Source organism: Crinia signifera, chromosome 6 (assembly GCF_055691185.1).
Source record: "Crinia signifera chromosome 6, ASM5569118v1, whole genome shotgun sequence".
NCBI lineage: Eukaryota > Metazoa > Chordata > Amphibia > Anura > Myobatrachidae > Crinia > Crinia signifera.
The window spans coordinates 139779314-139807203 of record NC_139222.1 but is presented as its reverse complement, the minus strand read 5'-3'; the positions used below and the strand labels follow the sequence as shown (position 1 = coordinate 139807203).

Genomic DNA, 27890 nt, shown 5'->3' with positions numbered 1-27890 from the left:
AGCCACAGGACTCATGAGCAAACACCCAGGATAAGAGATGTAGTACACAAACAAAACTCTGGGTGCACTCTTACTCTACTAGCTTTTTTAAATATGCTCCATTGTCTAAATCAACACTCACGTATGAACTGAGGGTACCAGGGCGCCCAATTGACATATGTACGCAAGGAAATTGCATCGCATCGCTTTAGTGGCGTGCCATGTGATAACAGTAGTTAATATGGTATGGACGTTTGGCGGGTAGCGTAGCTGTGCTTTCTGAATAAGCGTAGGCTGCGCAAATAGCATAGTCAGTCAGAACTTGCGTAAATGTTCCCGGTCACTGTCAGATTCAGTCTGAGGTGAATAACTGACAGTGAGAGCTCAGAACGTGACAGAGGTGACATCGATGGCAGGTGAACCAGTCACCATGTTCACCTTGCCAAATACAGAGGAGGAGGCTGTAATGTTTTTCCAGCGCCACCAGTTGCTGCAGGTGACGCAAAATTGTTTAAATGGGGACCCGATGCGGCTATCCCTGATGGAAAACATGTGGCGCTGCCACATTAAGGCCTGCCACAAAAAGGTGAGCCTCAGAGGTGGTTCCTGGGGTGCCGGTTACCCTTCCCCACCCTTGACCGCTTTATCTACTTATGGGCAGAGGAGATGACAAGTGTGGCGTATTGTGACCGGGAGCTGCACATGTCGAATAAAGCCGCAGTGCAGTACAAGGCCTTGATGCGGGAGGATGCACTATTGACCTAATTTCCCAGCCCCATGTGCAAATTGGCGGTCCCGGCATGGTGGTTGAAGTGGATGAAAGTCTCTTCGTGAAGTGCAAAAATCATGTGGGAAGGATGCTGCCTCAGCAGTGGATTTTTGGAGGGATTTGCAGGGAGACTGGTGCCTGCTTTGTCACTGCAGTGGAGAAGCGAGATGCCAGTACGTTGATGGCCACCATCAACGAATTTGTAGCTCCTGGATCGATGATCTATTCAGATTGTTGGAGGGCATAAAACACGGAGCAGCTTCAGCAGGCCGGATATGAGCACGCGCGTGTGAACCATCGATATAACTTTGTTGACCCGGAGTCAGGGGTTCACACGCAAAATATAGAGCGACTGTGAGGGGCGTGTAAATGGCGAAGCAAGCGCCAAAGAGGCACCTCCCACAAACATTTGGCTTCCTACCTGGAAGAGTTCATGTGTAGAAAGACTCTGGGCGCTAGTAATCCATTTTGCCGCATTCTACATGCTCTTCATAGTGACACTATTGTTCTTTTTTATCTTAATTAATTGTTGTGTCACTTGATTTCCCTTTATAAATTATATTAATTAATGTGTTATATTTATTATTCATTATTAACTAAATTTAAAGTAAATTTTTAACACATGTCATCATTACTGTGTCAGATGTATGGTATGGCTGGTGTGAATGTGTTCCTAAAACACCCCCCCTATCCACGCCACCCGAAGCGTGGCGAGCACAGCGGAACGCGTCCTCCCGACCTTTTCATACCCCCACTATCCACGTCGGCGTGGAGTTGATTTTACATAGTGTGACTAGCGCAGCGAGCCACCAATCCCGAAGCGTGGCGAGCGGACGCTGAATACATGTAAAGTAATCCGCGTCCCCTCGTGGGGCTCGCCATGCTTCGGGCTCGCCACACTATATAAAATCAACTCCACACCGACATGGATAGTGGGGGTATGAAAAGGTCGGGAGGAAGCGTTCCGCTGTGCTCGCCACGATTCGGCGTGGCGTGGATAGTGGGAGGGTGCCTAAAAATCTCATTGCATGTCATTGCAGTGTAGTTAACTTAATGGCATTGCACCCTATAAAATCGCATGCGATTTTGCGTGAGGTGCGATGGCATGCGATGCGATAAGCCCGGGGCCAGAGAGCAGTGAATAAATTACTTAGGAAGATTGCATCGCACGGCACTAAAATGGGACATGTGATGCGATTTCGCTATGCAGAATAGCCCACTAAGTAAATTGCTTAGTGGGCGCCCTGGTACTACACAAGTACCGAACTGAGCTTAAAGGAAAATATATTTCATATTTGTAACTTATTTAATTTATACATAATCAGCAAATAAAGTTTTTTTTATTATCCTCTTCCAGCGTGTGGCACGCTTATAATAAAATGGCCAACTATAAATAATACCAAAGCAATGTTTACCCAACAGTATGTACTAAATGTCAGAGTTCAGTCATTTTATTGTACACAACATGTTGAAAACTGCTTGGCATCCTACGTAGTAGAAGACTTTTTTTTTCCTAGTATTTCTTTTTGTTATCACCAAGCAGTAATGGAAAGTCTGATTCTTGTACTTCAGAGCCTATATACAGTACACTCCATCCAGCATGTTATCCTACTTCTATACTGTGTATGTATACACAAAGCATGTTTACACAGAGTACACACGCTATAATCCAGTGATTTTATAACCCATCCTCAGAAGCAGTTTACAGGTCAAATGTAATGAATACTTAGGGTAGAGGCCAGCTGAACTAATCACTTATTCAGCATTTCCCAATGGTCTCATTATTATATTGTCCTGTTACTGGACCCAAATGCCAGGTACAGTATGACATGTAATTATCCTACTCAGGTGTGAGCTAGTTTGAGGCTTCAGGATATGGAGGCAACAAAATCTAGGGAACTCATTTAAATGATAAATGAAAATCAGAAAATCATTATGACTGATTATAATGTAACAACAAACATCTGTCTATTGAACAGTCGTTCTTTTAGTAAACCTGAGCACGTTTTGAACGTAATGTCCCTGCTGGCAAGGGAAAGATAACAAGGAATGTGTGGAGTGGCGCCCTTAGCACAGGTTCTCTATATACCTCATTTGGTGTCACCAGTATTATTAACACAAAAGTCCTTCTTTATTCTTTCTTAATTTCAAGTCTTTCTTTTCAATAAAAGTATTTTTTTCAATAAAAATGTTTTAAGGATTGTCATGCTTAAGCACAGATAGCTATATGAGAAGTAGCTACTAATTAAGGGCCCAATTCATACCTGATCGCACAGCTGTGAATTTCCACATCGGCCGATTATCGATACTTTGCACATGCGTATGGCACGTAGTATGCATGCGTGAGACCATCATTCGCAAGGTGATTGACATGAAGTAGGTATCTGGTGGGTGGAAACCAGCTGTTTACTGGGAGTCCTAGGAAAACTGTAGGAGGAGCCTACTGAAATGCAGGGAAAACGCTAGGCATGCCTGAGCGTTTTAGGGGAGGGTGTGTGTGACGTCAGCTTCAGCCCGGATATGCATTTATCCATCGCACTGGTGAGTAAGTCCAGTGCCTGCAGTGAGTTGTGACCAGCGTAAGGACCATTAGATGGTGAGCCTGTTACGATGGGTTTTGGACACATCCACTCGGATGTGAAAGGGTATGTAGCCATACACATCCATCCGCACAGTGTCCACATTGATTCCCATGGAGGGATTTCATTTTAGCGGGGTGGTTGCTTAACTAAACGCTGGCCGCTGCAAATGTGCAGATGTGCGATAAGGTCTGGATTGGACCCGAAATCACTAGTGCTTAATAATGAAATCCATCACTATTAGGGTTACTGATGAGCTGCAGGAAAGAGGCTGCCTAATAGACAACATGCTAGTAGGCGGTTGCTGACTAGCGCAGGTTCTTCCTCATCTGGGCAAATCTACAGGTACTGGGCAGGGGGGGGGGGGGGTAGTTTTAATGCATGAGTCAGGTTAGGCAGTGGGTTATGGGAAGGGTAAGTATTCTTGCCTGACCCTTGTTGGGGTTCCCTCCTTTGGGATGATGGCGTCGTTATTCTGAACATCAGCATCCCAACTGCCAGTCATCTGTATTTATACCATGCTATTTTATTACTACAATAATAAACATTATATAATCATAGATTAATAATTAGACAACACAGAGTCAGACCAGTATGAGTTATTTTGTTTCTGTGCAGGGTAAATACTGGCTGCTTTATTTGAAACAGCAATTTAGATTTCAGTTTGGACACACTTCACCCAAATCTAACTCTCTCTGCAGGTTACATTTGTGCCACCTGCAGTGCAACATGATTTTGCCCATAAGAGAACATTTTGATTTTGAGATCCTTACTGAATAACTCCCATGAACATAATAAATCCTTGTCTCCATCCTGCCCTATGTCACTGGTTCAGACTAGTAATGGTGGTGTTATGTCCAGGGAATGTCGCATAAAAGTACAGCTTAACTGAGTATTGTCGCTGACCGGGCACATTCCTCTGTTGCCACTGTCTATCCATCTTCTGATGGCTGCTTCCAGGAGAATGATGCACCATGTCACAAAGCACATGTCATTTCAAGCTAATTCCACTAATATGACAATGAACTCAGTGTACTACAATGACCTCCACGGTCATCAAAGCTCGCTTGATCTTGATTTTCACTAAGAATACAGACTGCGAAAGTGAGGCATAATGATCTACTGACATTTTTCATTTTAAGCTGATATAAGATATAGTGCACCAGATTCATACCCCTTTCACACTGCAGCTCTTAACCGGTATATTGCCGATTTTTTAGCCTTTTAAAACGGTTAGAGCTGCAGTGTGAAAGCACCAGTCATTACAACCGGTATTTGAAAACGGGTAAAAAGCTGAGTCCTACACGGTTCAGAGCCATTTTTCATGCAGTGTGAACGGCTCTGAATCGGTATATAGGACTCAGGCAGTAGCTATGAAAGTGCAGTGCATATGTAATGAGCCGCTCATTACATATGTGCATATGTAATGAGTGCAGTGCGTATATAATGAGCCACTCATTACATATGTACATATGTAATGAGTGGCTCATTCATATGCACTGCACTCATTACATATATGCGCATATGTAATGAGCGGCTAATTACATATGCACTAAACTGTCTTATAGCTACTGTCTGACCTGCTTTAACACTGCAAACCTGCTTGAGACCTGGTATTTATGTGCAGTGTGAAAGGGGTTTAAAACGGTAATATACCGTTTTAAATACCGGGTCTCAAACGTTTATGCCATGTGAAAGCAGCATCAGCTGATGCTATAAAAGTAAACAATAATTCTGGACTGTAGTATGATTGTGTAGCCAATGTTATCACGTCAACATGGGCCAAATCCCTATGAAATGTTTCCAGCACCTTTTACATATCCGTATGGTGAAGTACTCAGGTTGTTCTGACGGGCAAGTGGGGGCCCTACCCAGTGCTACAATGGCAGGACTAATAAAGTGGCTACTTAATGTGTGATTGCTAGTGCATGTGAATATGTGCCGATTAAATTAATGATACAGTATAGTGTACAAAAATGTGATAATGAGTGTGTCCCCCCCCCCCCCTATCTTTTCTCTGTCAGGTGATCATTACTTCTCTTCTTCCTCCACTCTTCCTCTTCCAGACTCTTCCCCCTCTCCAGTTCTATCTCCACCACCTCTCACCACCTCTCCTTCCTTGCAGTCAGTTCTCTGCTAGGTGACCAGTTCTCTCACTACACTGCAATTCTCTTTCTACCAATCTTTAAACTGCAGTTTTTATGTTGGATTTTTGACTGACTATCATACCCTGACTTTATGACTAGCAAATTCCTCCTTCATGCCACATCAGCCCAGTTCTTATTATCGGCTTTATACTGCAACAAGATTCTCCTGCAGATCCATCTGTCATTAAACAAGTGAGCGGGGAGACTGAAGTGTGCTTCATAATATAGTGAGAGCCATTTTTGGGTATTGTGGGTGATTGGGTATGCTGTAGTAAGAGATCTGCGGGATGTTGGGGTGAATGTGGGGTTTTAGTGGTATTACAACAAGGGGGCTAGCATAGGTAAAAGTGTGGGAGGTTCTCAGTCATTGCACCAGAGAAAGAATTTGCTAATGGCGCTTACAGTGATTATTGGGTCTACATATGGAATACATAATGATGACCGGCGGTGCGGAAGTTAAGTATACTTACAGTACCATAGGCATTTCTTTGATGGGTGCAGTGTATGCGGTGCACACCGGCATCTATACATGATACTTAATATATAGTGGCCTCTGCACTACAGACACAAATCACTCGGAAAATATCTGCCGCGTCCATTTCCAAGGGGTTACCTGGCACAAGGCGTGGGCCATAATGCCTCTCCTCTCTTAGAATGCCCAATACTTACCTGACCCTAGCCCTAATCCCCCCGCAACCTAAAGGCCCCAATAGACTAGTCCAACTTTCCTGAGTCACATGTCAGACTTGATTTCAGTTGAACTTCTCCAGCAGCTCCCCGGGAGTGTTTCCATCCCATTTGGCACTCGATGTGCCATTTTTACATGTGATTTATTGCATGAGATTTTTATCAGATTTGCATACTGACTTCTAGCATTCCATCCGCTGGGATGCTAACTGCATTCCCTGCATATGTCTGAAGTACTGGATTCAGGCCTATCGACAAGGGGGTTTAAATGATCTAAGGGACCACAAAGCCACCCCCCACCCACCTAACCGCCTGGCCTCTTAGCTCCCTGGCTGCCGGGTTCAGCTGCTTAGCAATCAAGTGCTGTGGGTGTCTGTGCACAGCCACAAATGGGCCTCATACATCCCAAAGCTCTGGATTCTGGTAAAATGGCCCCCACTGGGCTTCGGCGCCACTGTTTGGGTGATGATCGAAGAGGATGGCGGCTGCATCTGTCATTTCAGAGGTGAGGCCGTGTGCACAGGGGCAGCCATTATATGGGATATCTTGCCACCTTTTGCAAGTTTTGCTTCTGAGACTATATACAAATATCCTTCCCTGCTGTACATCTGTGTGTCTGCACTTTGGGCTTCGTCGGATGTTCAGATTCCGCTTGGTGCATGTTAAAATGGCAGGTGCAGATTGTCTGAATATGGCCTCCTATGAGGATGATTCTGCATCTCTGTATCAGTGACACCCCTGGTACTCTCATAACATACATATAATATGGACCATCTCCATGCATCCGCTAAGCCACCCTGTCCTGAAACTGAGATCATCATTCTCCCGTACACCTCATTCACAAATTTGTGCATATGGAATCTGCATCTGACATCATCAATGCGTCCGGATCAGGCTCATAATATTTATTTAATTTACATTCTGTTGCTAAATTATAACATGGCTAATATTGTTATTAGCTAAAATCCTTTGGCTACTGTCAAAATCAGGGCTGGGCAATTGCGGCCCTCCAGATGTTGAGGAACTACACATCCCAGGATGCTTTGCATTAGTTTTGCTATGTGGCCATGCTGAAACTGATGCAAAGCATGCTGGGATGTGTAGTTCCTCAACATCTGGAGGGCCGCAATTGCCCAGCCCTGGTCAAAATGAAATGAAAGTTGGTGTTATGAAGATATGTATGTGAACCTTCTGTAGAAGATATCTTCATTTTTCTGTGTAATTTATTTATTTATTATCTCCGGAATGCTGTTCTGTGTAGGCACTGCTCCTGAAAAAAGCAATAAAACTCAGGTTTATTTTCTTATCAGCTGAGGAGGGCACAATATTGAAAGTAGAAGGGTTAAACTCATCCACTTTACCATAAGTGTTTACAGTCAGCATCAGTGAATTGCTGAGCAATTTAGTGTAAACACAGGTTGGTTGAGTGACACCGTAAGTTGGTATTGGGACAACTCTGAGACAGGAGGCGATTGGCCAACGCTGGGGGAAGAGGGGGTGTAATTAAATAAAGGACATGAAGTGTCACCCTGTCTTCTCCTCCGACCCATCTCCTCTGAGAACATTGGACAGGTGAGATAGGTGTGCCTATTTTCCGATATATATATTTTTTCACTTCATTTTAAAATATGTTTTCATCCTTATATTTTGAGCATCCGTTGTTCTTGCTCGTTGCCCTACTACTTTTGCTGTATTTAACTAATAATAACACCATGGGCCAAATGTAATAGGGTGAGAGTTTCAGAAAATGAGAGATTTTGGGAGAGTTTTCCCATGTTTTTTAAAGCAGCAATCAATTACACTGCAAAACCAGGTTGATTTTGCCATGTAATTGATTGCTGCTTTAAAAAACATGGGAAAACTCTCCCAAAATCTCTCACTTTCTGAAACTCTCACCCTATTACATTTGGCCCCATGTCTCTCTATGTCCCATCTGAGGTCTCACAGACAGCTGTGACTACAGTATAATTTAATTTGATCAAGGTTTATACAGGAAATGTTGTGAAATCTACAGCAGTGGGCAACATAATACAACAAAATACAATTTAATGTGTCTGAAGAGTCATTGCAGTTGTGTGTATCAATACTCTGCAATGTTGGTTTTTATCATACATCACATCCACTTCTACACTTTATTATATTCTTTAACAATAGCCAGGTTGCCTTATATAATAAAAGTACCAGTAACTTTTATAAATATAAATACAATTTCAGGAATGTATCTGAACAAGAAATGTTTGAGAGCTGTTTTGAGAGCTGTAATAATAATGGGGGCAGTCATTTTTCCTATGCACAACAGCTGGGTTTACCACATAGGTGCACTTCACTTCCCAGCATAGCAAATATAAATACTGTGATATATATATAACAGCCTGCACTGACAGAATATGACAATATCTTACAACTAAATTATATATATATATATATATATATATATATATATATATATATATGGGTCTCCCCACATTTTAATCACCACTTCCACTGTAGCTGTAGAATTATGTGAAGGATTTGGCAGCATGGACGGTGTCAAGGTTAGCATTACTGCCTCACAGCACTGGGGTCATGGGTTCGATTTTCACCATGGCCCTAACTGTTTAGATATGCTCCCTGTGTCTGCGTGGGTTTACTCTGGGTTCTCCGGTTTTCTCCCACATTCCAAACATATGCTGATAGGTTAATTGGCTCCAAACAAATGTAACCCTAGAATGAATGTGCTACTTCTCATCCCATGCAATGATAGATTTTGAATGTTATCTTTGACAGTGGTTCACACCCAAGGCTGTCACGGGGCACTTGCAGGGGTGTCATGGTTTGGTGGTCCGGGACCAAATTGAATTAATTTTTTATGGTTAATTTAATAGGCAGGAGCCAGTGCTATTGGCTGCCAGTCATTAACTATGTGGATAAACAGAAGTATGGCAGGTACTAAATGCACAGAAGAACTTTTGACCTTGGATTGATACTCTAGGGTGCCATGATTCAAGAAAGTTTTGTGAATTGCTCATTTATGTCATTTATTTTACTCTTACTACACAATTATAAATATACAATATATTGTCTAAAATCAGATTGACAAATATACTTATTTATAACTACGTATAGATAAGTATTACTATTGTCTATATACATATGTCTATTTTTCTTGTAGATCAATTTCATGAAGCCCCTGCCACACATTTCCCACCTTTGGTTCCAACGTATATCCCACCCAATCGTGGAGTAGATGAGGTGAGCCCTTTAGGAAAAGTCACATCCATTATTGTTGAGTCCTTTGCATTAGTGTGCTTGCATATACTGTAGTATTGTTCGTGTTATGTCAGTGTATCTAAGTGGTTACATTATTCTCCTACTTACTTACAACTTACATCCTTTCGTTTCAAATATCTTTTTTTTTACTTATTTTTTGTTGTTGCAAAGAGTAGTATTTCATGAAGCTTATTTCACCTTTGGCTGCACTTTTTTTTGCTGTTTTGTAAAATTGTGAGACATTATACCCTCCTCTTCCCAGTGTCCCTCATTGTCTGCAATTCCCTTCTTGTCTTCACTATTTAATTTCGTTATCAAACTATTTGCCTTGTTTTACTGCTGCTCTCTCTCTCCCTCTCTCTCTCTCTCTCTCTCTCTCTCCCTCTCTCTCTCTCTCTCTCTCTCTCCACCTTCATGTAGGGTGTGTGCAGCAATAGTACAGTAATATGTGTTTACAGATAAAACATATCTTTGTCTAGTCACTCATCTCCTGCAGTTATTAACCAGACTCAGCTGCCTGACTTCTGCGGGCACCAGGAAAAGTGTGCTCAAAGTATATATTAAGAAAGTTAACTATCCTATCTGATCCATCAATCATGAATGCTGGCACACTACCACTCCAATAAGGAGATTGTCCTGTTGCCAATCCTTTAGAGACCAAAAGGTGCACAATGTGGGCAGCAGTCAGGAGCATCAGCAGAAATAGAAACAGATACAGTAGAAACTGTTTGTCAGGGTGATGTTTTATATTGAGGAGAGAGAGATAAAACTCTAAAATGTTGTCCGGACAGACTGTTTCTAATATACAGGTGTGCTGTTGTTCTTGATAAATACCCTGAGTGCCGGTATCCTTGCCAGGGTATCCAGACTTTATATTGACAGTCAATGGGTTGACTAGTATTGGTCAACATGATGAAATGGTCAACATGATAATGATCGACTCAAGTTTGGTCGGCATGAGTTTTTTTTACTTTTTACTTTTTTCTTTTCATTTTTTTTACTTTTACATACTTTACCATCCATTTGGACTAAGATTGGGAATGGTAAAATGTGTTGAAGGCAGCGGTAGCGGAACCAGGCACCTTGAACGAACCATGGCAAGCAAAGCTAGCCAAGCGAGGCGGCGCAGTATACTAATTGGGGATCAATGTGCTACAAGATAGAGATTGATACCTCAAAAATCAAACTAGTGTTGACCTTTCCATATGTTAAAGGTCATGTTTTTCATGCAAACCTTTTAGCCATGACCACCTTGTGCATGTCGACCTGAACACTGTCCACCTTTCTCTGTTGACCTAATCAATGCTGCTTTATATACACACATAAAAATATATTTGTCTACTATATAGTATGTAAGCTGATTTGGATTTGATTATGTTATTGAGAGGACAGGACTGTACAGTATGTGACAGATGCAGTGTCAACAGATGGGGAAGGTTGATTGAGAATTGCAAAACTATAGTGGCACTGTGCCAAATTTTGAATACTTGGACTGGATGATGAGTTACACAGGGCTAGAGCATTTCTCCTTGCCAAAGGTGAAGTCGTAGCACTGATGTAGTGTACATTCTAGCACCCGCTATCTTTGAAAACCCATGCAGTTCCTCTTCCCTGCCTGGGGTGTCGCTGTCTGCTGTGGTGTTTCTAGCACAGGTCTGGTTTGCATATCAGTGCTGATATACAGATCACACTGTGCTAGAAGCACTCCAGCAGACAGCGACACCCCAGGCAGGGAAGAGGAACTTCATGGGTTTTCAAAGATAGCGGGTTCTAGAATATACACTACTGATGTGCCTAGTTTAGTAGAGCACTGGGAAAACAAATTGTTATATTGTTAAAATGAGAAAGGGGTGCATTTTGCAGATGTTCTCACCATGGGCTCCAGGGGAAAGAGGGGGCTAATGTTAGAGGTTAAGGAGGACAAATACCACCCTTTGCACAGTGCATTTCATTTATTTTACAGTGGAGGATTGGCCACACCTCCTAGGTTTGACTATGGCCTCTCAGGATGAACCCAGTTCGCAATATGTTTCGCCAGCACTGGTAGTCACAGCCGCTTTCACTGTGCAGAAAAACATGATTTTTGCACCAGCTCACAGATGATGAAGTATGAGTCTTGGGGGTGACATCATACCTAGGAGGTGGGGCTGTAGGCATTCTTCAAGCAATGTAAATAAAAGAAAAGACCATTCCAATGTCCTCTCATGCTCATGATCTATTTAAGACATAAATATGACCAAACAGCTATCAGTTATATGGGATTAAATAAAATATATCAATGCAATGAAAGGGTGGTTCTAAAGTTGACATTGGCCATAAATTTTAACAGCTCCTATACACTTATTGGACACTTTTTTTTATGTATACCTGTTCCACAAAACTGACAATCAATACGGGGCCTGATTCAGACCTGATTTGCAGATAACTGCAAGTAGACAGCTGCTGCCCAGACACGGTGAAAACCCGCCCTATGTAAATCTGCGAGAGAACTGGGAAAATTTCGCAATCCGGAATCCTTCTGCACAAGTATTTGAAATTTACTCCCCATCAAATGATTTTCCCAGTCTGTGCAAATGTGAATAGGTCTGGCCCTTCTATAACTATGGGCCTTATTCTGGTAATTGCGGTCCATTCCGAATTCTTTCGGAAATGACCGAACACCACGCCATGCAGACATTCTAAGAATACACGCCAACAGGTCGTCCGCATCCCTTCGGACGGACTCACTAAGAAGAGGGAGTGTCTTCGGACTACATCCAAACGTGCGTGTGTGGTGGGAACACAAAGATTCTGCACGGTCTTACAGCGTCCGAACGGACGGGAAGCTGGCCGTACGCACTGAGTTGCTGTATTTCCGCAAACCTCACTACTCTATTCGGAACTCATGCTTCTGCAACATGACACACTTATCCAATTAGCCAACCTCATAACAAATTGATTATTTTTAAATGTAATCAATTAATTCCTAATTGATACTTAAACACATTACTAGCACTTTAGATTAACCCTTACATCATGTTAAGTGGTATTACTTCATTGTTGCCCCTTTTCCTGTCTTAGTGGTTCCAATTGAACCTGTGAAAAGAGTGTAATTAATCACTAATGAGTAGAGGAGTGGATTGTATTGTGGTCAGCTGAGAGTGCTTCAGGTGCGGGCGTACTAATTGGGCGAACCGAATGCCTAGCGCATGAACAAGTGCTCTCCGCAAACTGAAACTTGCTTATGGACACCGCATATTTCATGCGAGTTGGTTCGCTTGCAGTCGGTGTCCTGTCCGAATGCACGCCTACCACATTTCGTGCACTCCCACGTGTACGCCCAGATTTACGCCCAGTTTTGCCCACTTTGAAACCGCACCCTTGTGTACGCCCACATGACGCCCATATTACGCCCATATTTCCAATATTTCCGGAGCCAATCGGGTGCACATTTCTGGACGGTATTGGCGAGAAGGAGTGAGGAGACACTACGTTGCACATGTGCATTGCGTTGCCTACGCATGCGCAGACGGCTAAAATGCACCCTCCGAAAGAATTCAGAACGGACCGCACCAAGCAGAATAAGGCCCTATGTGACAGAGACAGGCTGATCAAGTCCAGTGCTAATGTCACACAACCTCCCTTTAAACACCTGGGCACACCTGCACTTTTTCTGCCACTCCCAGAAAATTGCAGGTTTCGACCCCCAAACGCTGATTTCCTGCCCCTCAAATTGCGAGGTGATTGTGATTAGATATTTTTACTATTTCTGTCACTATTTTGGCTTGTGTAGTACGATCCGTGCGCATGCCCAGTCATTCCATAATCAAACGAATTGCGAATTCACACATTAGCAGTCAACTCTGAATAACCCCCACAATGTACTAGAAAGGTCTTCACAGTAACCAGAGATATCAACCCAATAGAGCACTCTTTGGATGTGTTTTTACTGACATGCCCTTCCAATTCATCTACAGAAGCACCTCTCTCCGAAGTAGGTTTACATTTCATGCCTCAAAGTAGTGCCCTAGTAAATGTTATACCCTTTGGTAGTGCCCTAGTTCACATTTTACCACACATTGGCACCAGATAATTTTACATCACATTGTAGTGTCCCCAGTTTATTCTACACAGGGTTTAGCATACAATTTCAACAACCTGGTAGATAACTTTATGAATTGGATGCATTTGAGTCAGGTCAGAGAGGTGGGCCCCATAAGCCGTTGGGCCCAACAGCAATGGCCATGGTTGTGGTGAAGGGTAGTTGTCAAATCTGCAGCATCTATGAGATGTGTTCATGTTATGATGAACTAGAATCTCTAAAGTGTTTGTAACATATTGTTGAATGCATAACAAAACAAATTAAGGCCATTCTGGGGGTAAATACAGGTCCCACCCGGTACTAGGAAGGTGTACTTAATAAACCACTGACTGTATTTATCAGTTTCATAGTTTTTGTCTATTGTAACTTGGAGTGACTGATTTTTTTCAGACTACTAAGGCATGTAAATGAAAATAAATAGCAGGAATATGTCAACTTCATAATGAGGAATGTATTGAATCTACTGACATAGATGATATTGTTTTGTGTTTTAAAAATATATAAGTCAGTCCTGTTAAATATGCTGCCAGCAGTATGTAATGTTACTACTCGCTTGCTCTGACCAGATAACTCACTGTTTTGGAACTCATTCCGACCTGCAACAGTGACTTATCTTGTTCCCAATCTCAGACCTACATTATAATGCATAGTACTGGTATAACAGCAGTCAGATTTTCAGGTTTAGCCAGAATGTCTTTAGCACACTATTGCCCATTTTGTCCTCCCATTCTCCGCCACTACTGAACTGCTGCATTACAAATGGAGTGTATGTTTTTTATGCAAGTATCCCCATCCACTCAATGGAGAGTTTACAGCAAGCGATGTACACCCCCATTTTTTGCATCCTGACCCTCACTCAAAGTTTTATGGGTAAGTTATGCAAAAGTAGGTGGAGGGGTAATGAATGGAATGCTGAAGTGTGTGTAGTGAATACTGTATTGAAGTCTACCTAGATGAATAGTGTTTATATGCACACATTTTAAGGAAGTTTATAGTGTGTTTATAAAAAACGGTCTATAAACAGATATAAAATCCTGTGTGCATGTAGAGTAAGGCTCAGTAAAATGTTCCTTGTTATACACCTTTGCCTGTAAATTAAATTTTAATTACCAGTATGTTATTAAAGTGTAAGAAAAGCAGTTATGTCTTTTTTATCGGAATAACTACAACATTGACTATTATATCCTGTGCATGTGCATAACTGTCATATACTAGAATGCAGACTAGGAAATAGTAACTATGACACTTGACTTTGTGATGCCAATGGTTCATGTTAATTTGATAGGCTGCATTCTAGGGATTGACTCCACTGCTATATGTATAGTTGACAGATATCCTTTGCAATATCCTTCCCCCGTTCCCATACCTTCTTTAACTTAATACAAATGACACCACTGACTATCAGATTGCCTCTCTTCCATCTCTTCTATTCATCTTCTACCTTTTTATCAGACGTACGTGGAGTTGCAAGAGTTAGTTATGGACCACAACAAAGAAAAGCATTGGGTGGAGGTAGCCCACTGGTTGAAGACAGAAGAGGGCTACCAGGATGATCTCAAACAGTGGAGTCAACCTCACCTCTCCTACCTCACTTTCCGAAGCCTTCAGAAGCTTCCTTCAGTCTTGAAAAATGGTACTTGTCATCTCATGTAACTTTAAATGATGCCACCTCCTGCGAACCTCCCTTCATCATAGGCTTGATCTTTCTTTGTTTTTTCAATATAGACTCTTTTGAGTAAAGTGTACGGGAGTAGAAGGAGGTGTGAGTCGGGGTGTATGGCTGCCAGCCTGTTCTGTTGTTACTATTCTTATTGCTATGTTATGTATGACTCTCCAATATGTTCAACTACTGTATTAGCCACTGATATGGATTTTCTAATGTGCTTCTTCTTGACCCTGTATGATATATTTTTGTTGTTGCTCCAAAAAAAGAAAATGATGCCACCTCTCATAAATGGTGCTTTATCTACAGGTACAGTGATCCTTGACCTTGCAGAAAAAACTCTCCCTGGAATCTGCTGCCAAGTTATTGATCAGTTGATTTATGACCAACATCTAAAGCCTGATTATAGAGAGGAGGTATTGCGGGCACTTCTCCTGCGTCACAGGTACTATTGGCAATTGTTCAATTGAGGTTTCAGACAAGTGAATCCATGTAACTGTCAGTCTCGTAGTCAAGCTGTATAGCTGTAACCAGAGGTGGCTGCTACCTTTGTGGAGGATGGAGGCTGCCACTGGCCATGTTGCCTGGTGCATAGGAGGAGAGGATCACCCCTGCCACTGGCTGGGTCCTAGTACGTGCGCAATGGAACTGACAGACACTGGGACCAGCACATGTGCACAAGAAGCAGCTTGACTGCACATGTACAAATGCCCAGTACTATAGACTGCTTTGGCTGCCACCAGTAGATGCTGCTAGGTCTAATGAGCAGGCAGGGAGTGGTTTCTATAGGAAGCCAGCTCTCTTCTAATTGCAGCCTTGTCTGGCAGTTCCAGAGGATAGAAATACCTGCCAATGGGCCTGCCTATCTGCGGGTGACTGGCATGTAGGACTTCCAATAGGCACTAGCTTACATATTAACCCATGTTACACAGTAAACTATCATACACAGTGCATACATTTCATATATTTTCTCTTTCTGCACATCCCACTGACCCCAGTAAGATATGTCTATGTGACTAGATGAGGCAGCCAGTGGTGCGGGACACTTCTGAGTCTAGGGGGGGGGGGGGGATAAAAAAATGTTGACTCCTCTGCAGTATCAGGAGTCAGGTGCGGCAGTGTAAAATTAACCTGCAGTACTTGGCTGGGGCACCCGGCAGACCCTGGCATAAGGTAATCAGGGGCATCCTCAGAAAAGCCACAACCCCTTTAGTGATATCAGAAGGATCAAAACTCATGTGGACCTTATCATGTGTCGACCATTGTCATGTTAAACTTTTCCGTGTGTAAATCTTTTGTCCTGGACGACCTTGTGCATGTTGTCCTATTTACCTTGTATACAGAACAATGATGTATTTGCAGACAATGCATAAGTTATCACTAAACCTCAGTTACAAACTGGTTACATATTAAAAAGGGTTCCTGAAAATAGAAATCATAATTATTATTATTATTATTTATATTTTACAACCATTTTATGCAGTGGTGTAAGTAGAACATATACGCTCTCACATTCTTAACCTTTGGCGGTTAAAGGTACACATGCCACTATACATATGGGCCTGGATTCTGGTTGACTCGGTAAGTTGCAAAGCTTGCAGCTTGCTGAGTCCCAGATGGCCTGCCCTGCCGAATCGCCACCCACCCCCACCGCCGCCATATCCCCTCACATGTCCCAAGTGCCGGAGAAATCATTCGATGGTCACCGACCATCGAATGATTTCTCCAGGGCACACAAATATAAGTCAGTGGAGACTGACTTATATTTGTGGGCATTCGGCCAAAGATGGGAGGGCGTCTGACATCATGTGACAGCCTCCCGCCCCGGACAACCCACGTCCCACCCGAATTCCCATGAGATCACCAATGTTTCCTTGGGTACGCCCATGAAATGCTTAGCGTTCCTATGGGTGACACCTGGGCCCTCCATTCCACCCCCCCTGCCTGCACTGCTCCATGCGAATAGATCGGCAACTGTACATAGTCCGTTTGCCCATGGAGCTTGCATATGCTCATAAATCATTCTGCGCATGTGCAGTAGCCAAACATCGGTCTTTTGCATCGTTTCCCTTTAATAATCTCCAAATGTATTAACATCTTTCATGACACAGGTAATAAATATGCCTTTGTCTGGATCATCAGTCTGCAAGTCTCTAAACATAACTCACTCCTATTTTTAGAGATATTTGTATCTGTTGTGTAAACATAATGTCTTACGGAAATGGTTCCTGACTTAATCCTAATAATACGTCATGACAACATTTTTTATGCCCACAGTCATCCAGATGAGGGGGACCCTGAGAGCGGACAACCTCTGTTACATCAGGTAGAGATGAAAACAATTCAGCAGAAGGTAAGAGGCCACATTTAGGGAGAGATTGCCCACAACATAAAACTGCTGGCTTTTCTCCACAAATTGTAAGTCGTGCTCGCCTATTCACACCGAATAGGCGATGGGAGACATCTGTGCTGTGGCAAGTTCTACCAGACTTCCGAGAGAGTAGACCAGCCTCCTGGATGCTGCCTACTTCTGCAGTGAAGTGTGTTGTGAAGGGGCTTGATAATTGAGTAATTAGCGATGACATGATTTTCTGCATCCCCCATCCAGGGCTGGTGCAAGGTTTGAATGCACCCTAGGCAAATCTTCAGCCACAACCCCCCCTCCCCTTACCCCAGCCCCACCACCTCTACCTGCTCTCTAGTGCCACCGGGGGGAAGGGTGGAAGTACAAAAGCTGCGTTACGTACAAATAGTAGCTCTCTCTCTCTCAGAAACATACCCCCGTGCCAATGCTGGTGCCTTATGCAGCTCAATTGTAGAGCCGGCCCTGCCCACATCTCTACAGTGAAGGCATCTATTTTCTTGGCAGAACCAGTATTCATAAGAAGTGTCAGAATGGGGCATAAAGGTCCCACTGGGGGAGTACAGTGGTAAGGGCCCATGCTTGAGGGACTTGGCACATTACAATGAGGTAAGACCAGTCCTCAGAGATATGGACAGCCAATAGAAACCCTGTTACTGACCCTCTATTCATTTATATATTTGTCTAATGTCTGATTGTGTGTCTCTGAAACACTGCCATCTGTTGGCAGTGAGTGAAACTACATATCTTTCTCTCTCACACATGCACAAACACAGAGGCAATCACAAGGTAGCAGACTAGCTTTCGAAGCATTTGCTTCGAGCATGCTTACTAGTAGAGTAACAATGTTGCATTTGAGAGCACTGTCATGAAGCTGACATAAGAGGAAAAGGGTGGGTCTCCCAGTCATTGGGGCCACCAGGGATTTTCCCTGTACCCCTATGGGGCGGGGGGAGGGGGGGGGGGTTGGGTACTCACATCCCAAAAAGCAATTTAATTTGGCAATGTTGCTAATCTACTTGTTCAAAGATACAAATGATCTACAGCCAAATCTTTTGACCTGGTTCACTCAGGCAATAGTGCACTCATTTACACTGTACAAAATATAGGAACACAAAATAGTACAAACAAACTAATGTTACACTGGCCTTTGTCAGGCCTGTGTATTCCCAGCCCTGCGAATGGGCAGCCTTCTGTCACCATACTTAGGTATAATATATATAATGGCTATGAGGAATTGTATTTTCCAAAAGGAACTGCCATGTTACTGTGAGTGCAATAAATGCAATTGAGGCAATGTAAGGGAAATTGAATTTTATTGATGGTGCTAGGCAGAGGTGGAAGAAAAATGTCGGACACCAGCAAAGACAGCTACAGAAATGAGTTCTGACAGCTACACAATTTCAGGTAGATGCCCTTGTTGTGGAACTATTAGAACTCATTGTAGCTGCCCTAGCTGGTCTCCCCAGTTATCTTCTGGTCCGAATTTACAGTTATAATTTCAGGGCCAATGTCTGCCACTTGCCCAGTTCTCCAAAACATGATGATCTGGGTCTCATATCTTCTCCTGCAACTCGTCTTTTTGTCTTCCCTGTGTAATGTAAAGTAAAAATTGTTAGGAAGGGGTAATAAGCAGCCCTCACATATTTAATTGGCGCTACATCATCTGTTACTAGTATATACCAAAGGACCCAGGAGGAAGGTCAGCAGTAAAATAGGGACAACTTTCTTTGGTTTGGTTTGTCTTATTCCCAAGGTTTTAATGAAATAGATGTTACCATTGAATAGCATTACTGATTGTGATGATCCAGCAGACTCTGTGGCTGCAGCTCACATTCAGGGTCTGATGTATCAAGCTCCAAAAAGTGGTAAAATGGAGAGTGATAAAAAGCCAGCCAATCAGCTCCTACCTCCTATGTTACAGGCTGGGTTTGAAAAATGACAGGTTGGAGCTGATTGGCTGGTTGTTTATCACTTTTTGAAGCCTGATGCATCTGCCCCTAATTCACAGTTTTCGACATTTGAACTCTCACCTGCAGGGTCTCCTGGAGGGCCAATCCAGGTGGGAGTTATGGGGGTAAACGGGACATAACACTGTATATCACATCATTAGTCCCCTGCGACATACTCCAATTGTATTCTGACCACCGGTCAGCCATATGTCTCCCTTGTAGAATACCCCTAGAATCACATCTCAGCACATCTAACAGACCTTCATCACATCAGAGATGTGGTATCAATTATCCTTTTGCCAGGTATGAGTCTCCCATAAGAGTGGTGTGTTAGCATGCAATACTTCCTAATGTTACTTTGCAACAGAATAGGTTCAAAATATGTTTATTTTTATTTTTATTTTTTTTGAATGGATCATGATGTCTGTTATATATGGTTTTTCATTCTGATCTTCTCTTACCTAACAGGCACTCCTGAAAGAGAATTTGGCCAAGCAAGTACCAGAGAATACAGAAGCCTCTTTGGTTTTGGTGGGTAAGTACTAAGTGTCCTCTAGCTTCTCTATGCATTCAGGTCAATCCATCTTGGAACCATAGTCAAAGCACACTGACATCACTAGCTTTCCCTTTTGTTCAGCAGCAGAACCTCCAAAATGTGAGCAGGACAGTATGCAGTGTAGGCAGAAGAGTATCAGGTTTCAAGAGCTACTGACACAGCTTCCCCGATCAGAGATAGAAGGTAGGAGGAGATAACCGTATATGACCCAGGGATCTCCTCCTCCCCTGCTGGCTGTCTGGGTCCTGTGGAACCTGTTATCTAATTACGGTGTAGAGAGAGACACATTGAGTTTCTCCAGCTGGATCTATGTTTCTTTATCAGAGAGAGTGAAAAAAACAATAAATATGCTCAATTACATCTCTATTTATAAAATTCTGGGGTGATGCAGAATTGGGCATTGGGGGTACGTGGTCAGGACAACACAGGGGTGGTTTGGGAGATTTAGGGCAGCTACGTTATATGAAAAGGGAGGCCCTGCGTAGACAGGAGATGCTATTGCATGGCATTTCTGCGATACAGTTATTTATCTGCCATGCAATTGGAATTACATTGCAGTCACATCGTGGGGAGAGACTTTGAAGTCTGGGGCCACACAGCCTACAAAGTCCGTCTACCTAAGAGACAGCGGTCACAGTTTTGCTTTTTATGCAAAACTGCAATGACTCAATATGCTCCTATAATATGTCACAGCGCAAGCTAAAATATATGAGAAGTTATCATATTTTCTACTTCTCTGAGTGCAATTTGAACAGCTTTGATTTTGGAATTAATTCAGGTCCATTCAGTTTCTTTTCCAGTTTCTGCAAAGAGGAACAATATAACTTTGAAATTAACTCGTAGGTTTCTTTTAGTTATGAATTTGTTGGTGAAAAACAAATATGCAATGTAAATAATGAAGGCTTCTCGATGTGATGCAAAAAGCCTATATAGAGCCCTTGACTGGGTAATATAATTTTTTTGGTACCCTCATTCATTTTACATTGTCTGTAGCAATACTTTACCCCTGTGACCAGCTCAGAATAAGAAAATATTTATAAACGGAGCATTAGTTCTAGAACCAATGTATTCTGGGAAACAATGAACATTATTGTGGTGTTATATAATGTCTGTCAACTTTCCTTAATCTATACTTCCTTTTTTATCTCTTTTCTCACTACCTTCCATACCATAGATGTCAATCATTTTCCATGTCTTCCTCATGTTATCCTTAGCCTTGCCCTTTCCTGAACACCATGTACATCATTCCATTGTCTCCCTCACCATCTTACAACTTCATAGGCTGCACCGACTTTCTGGAGACCCCAACTCTTGCTTTCGTACGTTTGAAAGAAGCAGTTCCCCTTGACTCCGTTCTTGAGGTTGATCTGCCTGTCAGGTTCCTCTTCATTCTTCTTGGTCCTCAAGATTCCTCCACCAGCTTCCATGAAGTGGGAAGGGCTGTGTCCACCATGATGGCTGAGAGAGTGAGTAGCTGGAAATCTACACCTATAAAGCCAACCTAAACCTATAAAGCCAAACTAGACCTATAAAGCCAACCTAGACCTACAAAGTCAAACTTAAGCTGCTATTACTGATTTCTACTGTAATAATCTTTGTTAGGGTATGTAGTACAAAATGAACATATGATTTTGCACACAGAGCAGCTTAAGGTGAGACACACAAGGGAAGTGGTGACCCCTCCAACACTTACATTTCAAGTTCAAAGGGGTAGTGTATATACCGGTGGAGGGACCACTGATGATTGTATATTATATGTGGTACAAAATGTCAATGTTTAGGATGTTGACAAGAATGTTGAGCTGTTCTGAATGTTCTCATTCTGAATGTGAACATGGACAGGAGGTTGTCATTCACAATGACATTCTGAATGTTGGCATTTGGCATGCTGACCATGTGGATTTGCATTGGCGAGATGATTAACCCTAAACCTAACCTAACATTACCACATCCTATCCCACTAAACGCAACCTATCCATAACCCTAAAAACATGAAAACTAATCTTTTATTGGTTTATAAATATATTGTTCTAACTTATTTTCCTTTGCTTTTCAGCAATCTTTTGATACTATTGTCCATGTAAATAGGTTTTTGTATGCCTTTGACTATAACTCGGATCTGCTATTCTCTCTGTAGACTGCCACTGTCATTATGGGGGAAATTTACTAAAGAAAATTTGTAAAAAAATAGGTGTATTTGTATCCAGAAATAAACACATTTTTGACATTTTCTATCCCGAAAATACGGCAATTCCTATTGATGTGCTATCAATACGAATTGCCGTATTTTCGGGATAGAAAATGTCAAAAATAAGTGTATTTCTGGATACAAATACACCTATTTTTACACCTATTTTTTACACATTTCCTTAAGTAAATTTCCCCCTATATGTCAGCTCTGTGAGACAGCACAGGCGTCACTGTGACAGGCAGTGACTTTCAATTGGAAGTCCAACCTGCCAGTCACAAAGGCAGTCCCATTGGGAGGTGTTCCCTCCCTAAGGGACGCCTTTGTGCGAGCTGCCGTGCAAAAACGTACTGCACACGCACTGGTCCCGGTGCCTGTCATTTGTATTGAACAGGCGCCGGGACCAAGATTGCTTCTATGGGCTGTTGCCCAAGCAGCCCATAGAAGCTGCCCGCATGCGCAGTACACATGTTTGTATTGTGCATGCGCCAGTTCCGGCGCCTGTCATCACAGCTCAGGAGCCGGGGACGGGACTAAAGGGGGCCTGAATCAAGGTACCCCCGCTGCGGCCAGAGGCAGCACCCCTTCCTTAATAAGGTAAGGGCCGCCACTGGCATTAAGCCAATAATGCAAGATTATATCTATAAAACAATTCATTAAAGTTAACTGAATTGGACAACAATAATGTATATTGTAATTATTCATTACTTCATCATTCTTATTTTTTTTTTCTTACCTTGCGCTCTTAGGTCTTCCGTTCTGATATGTACCTGGCTGGTGCACGCCAGGATGTCTTGCATTCCATTGATGACTTCCTGGATTATTGTATAGTTCTTCCTCCCAGTGACACTAACAATGAGCAGTTACTAAAGGAACTGTTACCAGTCCAACAGAACCTGCTGAGGAAGAGATATCGGGAAGTGAAAGTAGTGCCTGGTGGACACAAAGGTAAATGGCACACTATAAAATGGCCTCCAGGTCACTAATGCATAAAAATACACCTTAAGTTTTTTACTATATGAATTTTCCCCATTCTGGAGCTGAATGCAAGCAAAGCTTATTATCCACCTTGACATCTCTATCACCTTGATTATTGCATCCATCCCCTATCTGGCATTTATCAAACTGTCCTCCTTCGCCAATCAATGACTGGCACATGACCCTACAATTGCAAATACCTACTGGCCATATCCCATTCATATGAAATACCCTCATCTACAAAGCCTTCAACATCACCCATTCATACATCTCAATCCTCATATTGAAATACTAGACATGCACCTTACATCATCTCTGATAACCACATATCACTCCATTACACAAGACCTATAATGTGCAGCTACCCTCTTATGGAATTCCCTCCCTCTCTCAGTCAGGCTCTTACTGCAAGGGGTCGATCCTATTACCCTCGAACGGTGCCAATGATTCACGAGTTGCGAATCATCACGACACCAGGCGCAATTTACGGCAGGCCCAATTCGCTGAAAAATTCTTGCACCTCCATAGGGGTGCGAGCAATATTCAGTGAATTCGGCCCTACGAAAGGTTGCGAGTTAGGGTTAATTTGGGTGCCATTTTCAGCATTAGAACAGCAACTCGTACCCTTAGGGGTTAATAGGATCGACCCCCAAATCTGTTAACTAAAGCCTACCATACATGTAACCTGTGCCACTTACACTGCACCCACACATCTCATTACTTACATATAACAGACACAGAACCAGGGAACCTGTACATCTCCATATACTATATTTTAACGAAGATGATCTCATGGTTATATTCTAGCACGGCACTCCTTAGAATTGCCTATCTCTTTTGTAACTGGCCATCTGTACCATAGAAGGAAAATCGAAAGAAGAACCTGCAGAGGACCCACTGGAAAGAACAGGCAAGCCATTTGGTGGGCTGGTACGTGATATCAAAAGACGTTACCCTAAGTATCTCAGTGATATTCGTGATGCCCTTAACCCACAGTGCCTGGCTGCTGTTATCTTCATCTACTTTGCTGCCCTGTCACCTGCTATCACATTTGGAGGTCTAATGGGTAAGTATCTGACATGAGCACCTGGGTACTTTGGCAAGATCAATAAGCATTACCAATCAACCAACCGGTGTTCATATTAGTATAAAGAGCAGTATGTTGCTTAATTATATTACAAGTGAAAGTCAGAACTTCTGTTCTTAAGCTTAAAGACTGAGATGGGTCCTATCAGCCACTGTTTGAAGGAATAATGTATTCATAATTTAGTTGCTGATTTCCTGTGTGGTATATGCCACTCTCTGTGGCAACCTAACCATTAATAAGAACTACTTAAGCTTTGTTGAGTAAATATCTTGTATACTATATGCTTTGAGGAAATCATCTTGGTGTTAGGTTATAATAGTGGTGGGTATTGTTTTCTGCTTAACAAAACATAATAAAATAATATTAATGTACTCTAATCACATAATCTTACTACAGTACCAGATTGTGGACCCTCAATACTCGTAACTCTCTTGACATTGCTACAGAGATACAGAGACAGTATTAACATTTAGTATTAAGTGGTACAATTACACAGGAAAGGGTAATAATCTTTATGTGCACAAAAGACTGGCTTTGGAAATGAAACATTTTACCTCTCACTGTTCAGCTCAGAAGACACAGAACTGGATGGGTGTGCCTGAACTTATGGTGTCCACCGCACTCCAGAGTATAGTCTTCTGCCTCCTGGGCGCCCAGCCCCTCCTCATTCTTGGTTTCTCTGGACCTCTCCTTGTCTTCGAAGAGGCTTTTTTTAATGTAAGTCTAACAATATATTCTCTTTTATGTATACATTTCTTTATGTGTGTATATATATATATATATATATATATATATATATATATATGATGGGAGTGTCCACAGGCTCAGTGTGGGTATATAGGTGGAATGGGATCATTCGTCAGACTGCATTTAGGTCTACAGTCATTAGTTCGACCGCACTAGGTCGACTGGCAGGAAGGTCGACCTGACTTAAGGTCGACATGGGTCAAGGTCGACATGACTTAAGGTCGAATTTGCATAAAGGTCAACATGAGGAAGGTCGACTGGTCATAAGGTCGACATGGGTTTTTCACTGTTTTTTATTCGAATGTCGACACAGTCGACATGGACACAGTTGGCAATGAGAATCGGACCCTCGCATCGCACGCTTCGCTCGCTATGCTTCGGGCACGGTGCCTCGCTGTGCTCGGCACACTATTTTATTCTGCCACCACGCCCTAGTGGATGGTAGGGCATGAAATACTGCCTGTCGGCACATGTCGGCTCAAAAAAACAGTGAAAAACCCATGTCGACCTTATGACCAGTCGACCTTCCTCATGTCGACCTTTATGCAAATTCGACCTTAAGTCATGTCGACCTTGGCCCATGTCGACCTTAAGTCAGGTCGACCTTCCTGCCAGTCGACCTAGTGGGGTCGACCTAATGACTGTAGACCTAAATGCAGTCTGACAAATGACCGCATCCCATATAGGTAGTATCTGGTCAGTTGGTGGTTATGTACTTTAGGAGGTGAGAGTGGGGGCCTTGAGAAAGGTCCAAAGGTGGCCTGAAACGTTGGCCCGTGGCCCACTGTCATGCACATTGCACTTTATGCTTTGATGGATTGAGATGGATTAAAAAGACATCCAAATTGAAAGTCCGGTGAGTGTCCTCATTTTTTTCTGCAAGCTATATTGGACTATCAGAGTAATCTGGAGCTCCTGAGCTGACACCCTGGCAGCTGCTGGACTATTAGTGGAGATATATATATATATACATATATATACATAGTAGAATGTGTAGGGAATAGCACACCATTAAAGTAAGGAAGCTTTTTCGATGCATTAACTTCACATCGTCATCAGGATAATGCACATACAAAATAAACATAACTTTATCAGATAATCCCCACACCACGTGAAAAACACCCATTAACGGCCGGCCCCGGATTCACTTGCCCACTGATGACGCGCTTACCCTTCCTGATTGCCAGGGTGACCATATATATATATTTATATATATATATATATATATATATTCGCTCTCTGACTGATGAGACACACAGTACTCTCCTTGAATTTAAATCTGGTGAAGACATCAGTCGGATAGTTTATATATCCATCCTGAATTTTTGATATCCTGCCAGCCTACACCCGTTTCTAGGGTGTTTGATCCAACTCTGGTACTCCTACCATTCGTGATAGAATACATGTTTTGATACCTTGTTACCCCTGAGGAAGTCCCTATGGGACGAAATGTGTAGGGTCTCTCGGAAGTGGTATCTCACATCAAATTTATGATGCGAACATCTGTATGAAATACATATTTTATATACTTTTTATTGTATGAAATAAAATTTTTACTGCTTTATATGTGTGCATATAAACAGTTTTGGTGAAACTGCCATCAGCGCACCTCTACACTTTCTCTCTCATATATATATATATATATATATATATATATATATATATATACAGAGGGATGCAGGCACTCCAGTCCTCTCGCGGTGTTAGATGCCTGGTGCCTTCACTGTGCGGGCAGCTGCGCTGGACGCTAGATACAGGCGGGGGTGTAGCGCGGCACTCAGTGCCGTCCTGAGTGCCGTCCTGAGTGCCGCGCTACACCCCCGCCTGTATATATATATATATATATATAAAAGCACTTACCCCCTCTTACAGGAAAGGATTGGAACCAGCAAACGGATATGAAGTGAAAGAAAAAACGTGGTTTATTGTACAAGCATTATTGCACAACAGACAGCTGTTCACCTGACAGCCGTTTCAACTGCATGGCAGCAGTTTTCATCAGAGGTGAATGCTCTGCCATGCAGTTGAAACGGCTGTCAGGTGAACAGCTGTCTGTTGTGCAATAATGCTTGTACAATAAACCACGTTTTTTCTTTCACTTCATATCCGTGTGCTGGTTCCAATCCTTTCCTGTAAGAGGGGGTAAGTGCTTTCATGTTTCTCATATGTACCTGGCACCGGACTATTAACAATTACCTGCATTGAGTGCCATCCTGTGACACATCGTTCTATATATATATATATATATATATATATATATATATATATATATATATATTCCTAGGCCCACATTACATCGCCTCCATCATTAAAAGCCCTCTTTTGTACATAATATTGTAACAGTGTGGAATGTCATTCCATACAATGAAATACCATAGATGTTTAAACCTCAAAACATTACCAAATGATCTTCTGCCATGAAAATAGTTTTTTTTTACAAAGTTTTCCTACAGTTTCTCTATATACCACTGTAACAAAACTCAAGCCTTAGAGGTAGGTGAAAAGGACAGAATAAAACAACAGAAATACTGGCAGTCACTGATGATGACTCTGCTTTCTCTTTCAGTTCTGCGAGGGACAAAATATTGAATACATAGTGGGTCGTGTTTGGATTGGATTCTGGCTAATCCTGATTGTAGTCATAGTGGTGGCTTTTGACGGCAGCTTCCTGGTCCGCTTCATATCCAGATTCACACAGGAGATATTTTCTTTCCTAATTTCTCTCATTTTCATCTATGAGACATTTGCCAATCTGGCTAAGGTGAGGATGTAAAGTTGGGTGGTGTTGGATTAGTGGACGGAATCCTTTATTTAATAATAGTAAAATTGTATGATATATTTTATGTTTCTGAAACTCAATGGGGTG

General features: G+C 42.4%; 1 protein-coding gene across 5 annotated transcripts in view; it reads left to right on the top strand.

Annotated features, from left to right (window-relative positions):
- The window catches only part of SLC4A1 (solute carrier family 4 member 1 (Diego blood group)), an 83433-nt gene that overhangs the window by 44269 nt on the left and 11274 nt on the right, over positions 1-27890 (top strand). For all 5 annotated transcript variants that reach the window (XM_083147413.1, XM_083147411.1, XM_083147412.1 and 2 more), the window contains 10 exons: positions 9313-9392; positions 14944-15124; positions 15464-15599; positions 17432-17507; positions 19937-20003; positions 21306-21490; positions 22962-23160; positions 24053-24256; positions 24846-24994; positions 27591-27785. In XM_083147413.1, the coding sequence (XP_083003539.1) occupies positions 9313-9392; positions 14944-15124; positions 15464-15599; positions 17432-17507; positions 19937-20003; positions 21306-21490; positions 22962-23160; positions 24053-24256; positions 24846-24994; positions 27591-27785 (1472 nt within the window). The remainder of the gene's footprint in view (positions 1-9312; positions 9393-14943; positions 15125-15463; positions 15600-17431; positions 17508-19936; positions 20004-21305; positions 21491-22961; positions 23161-24052; positions 24257-24845; positions 24995-27590; positions 27786-27890) is intronic.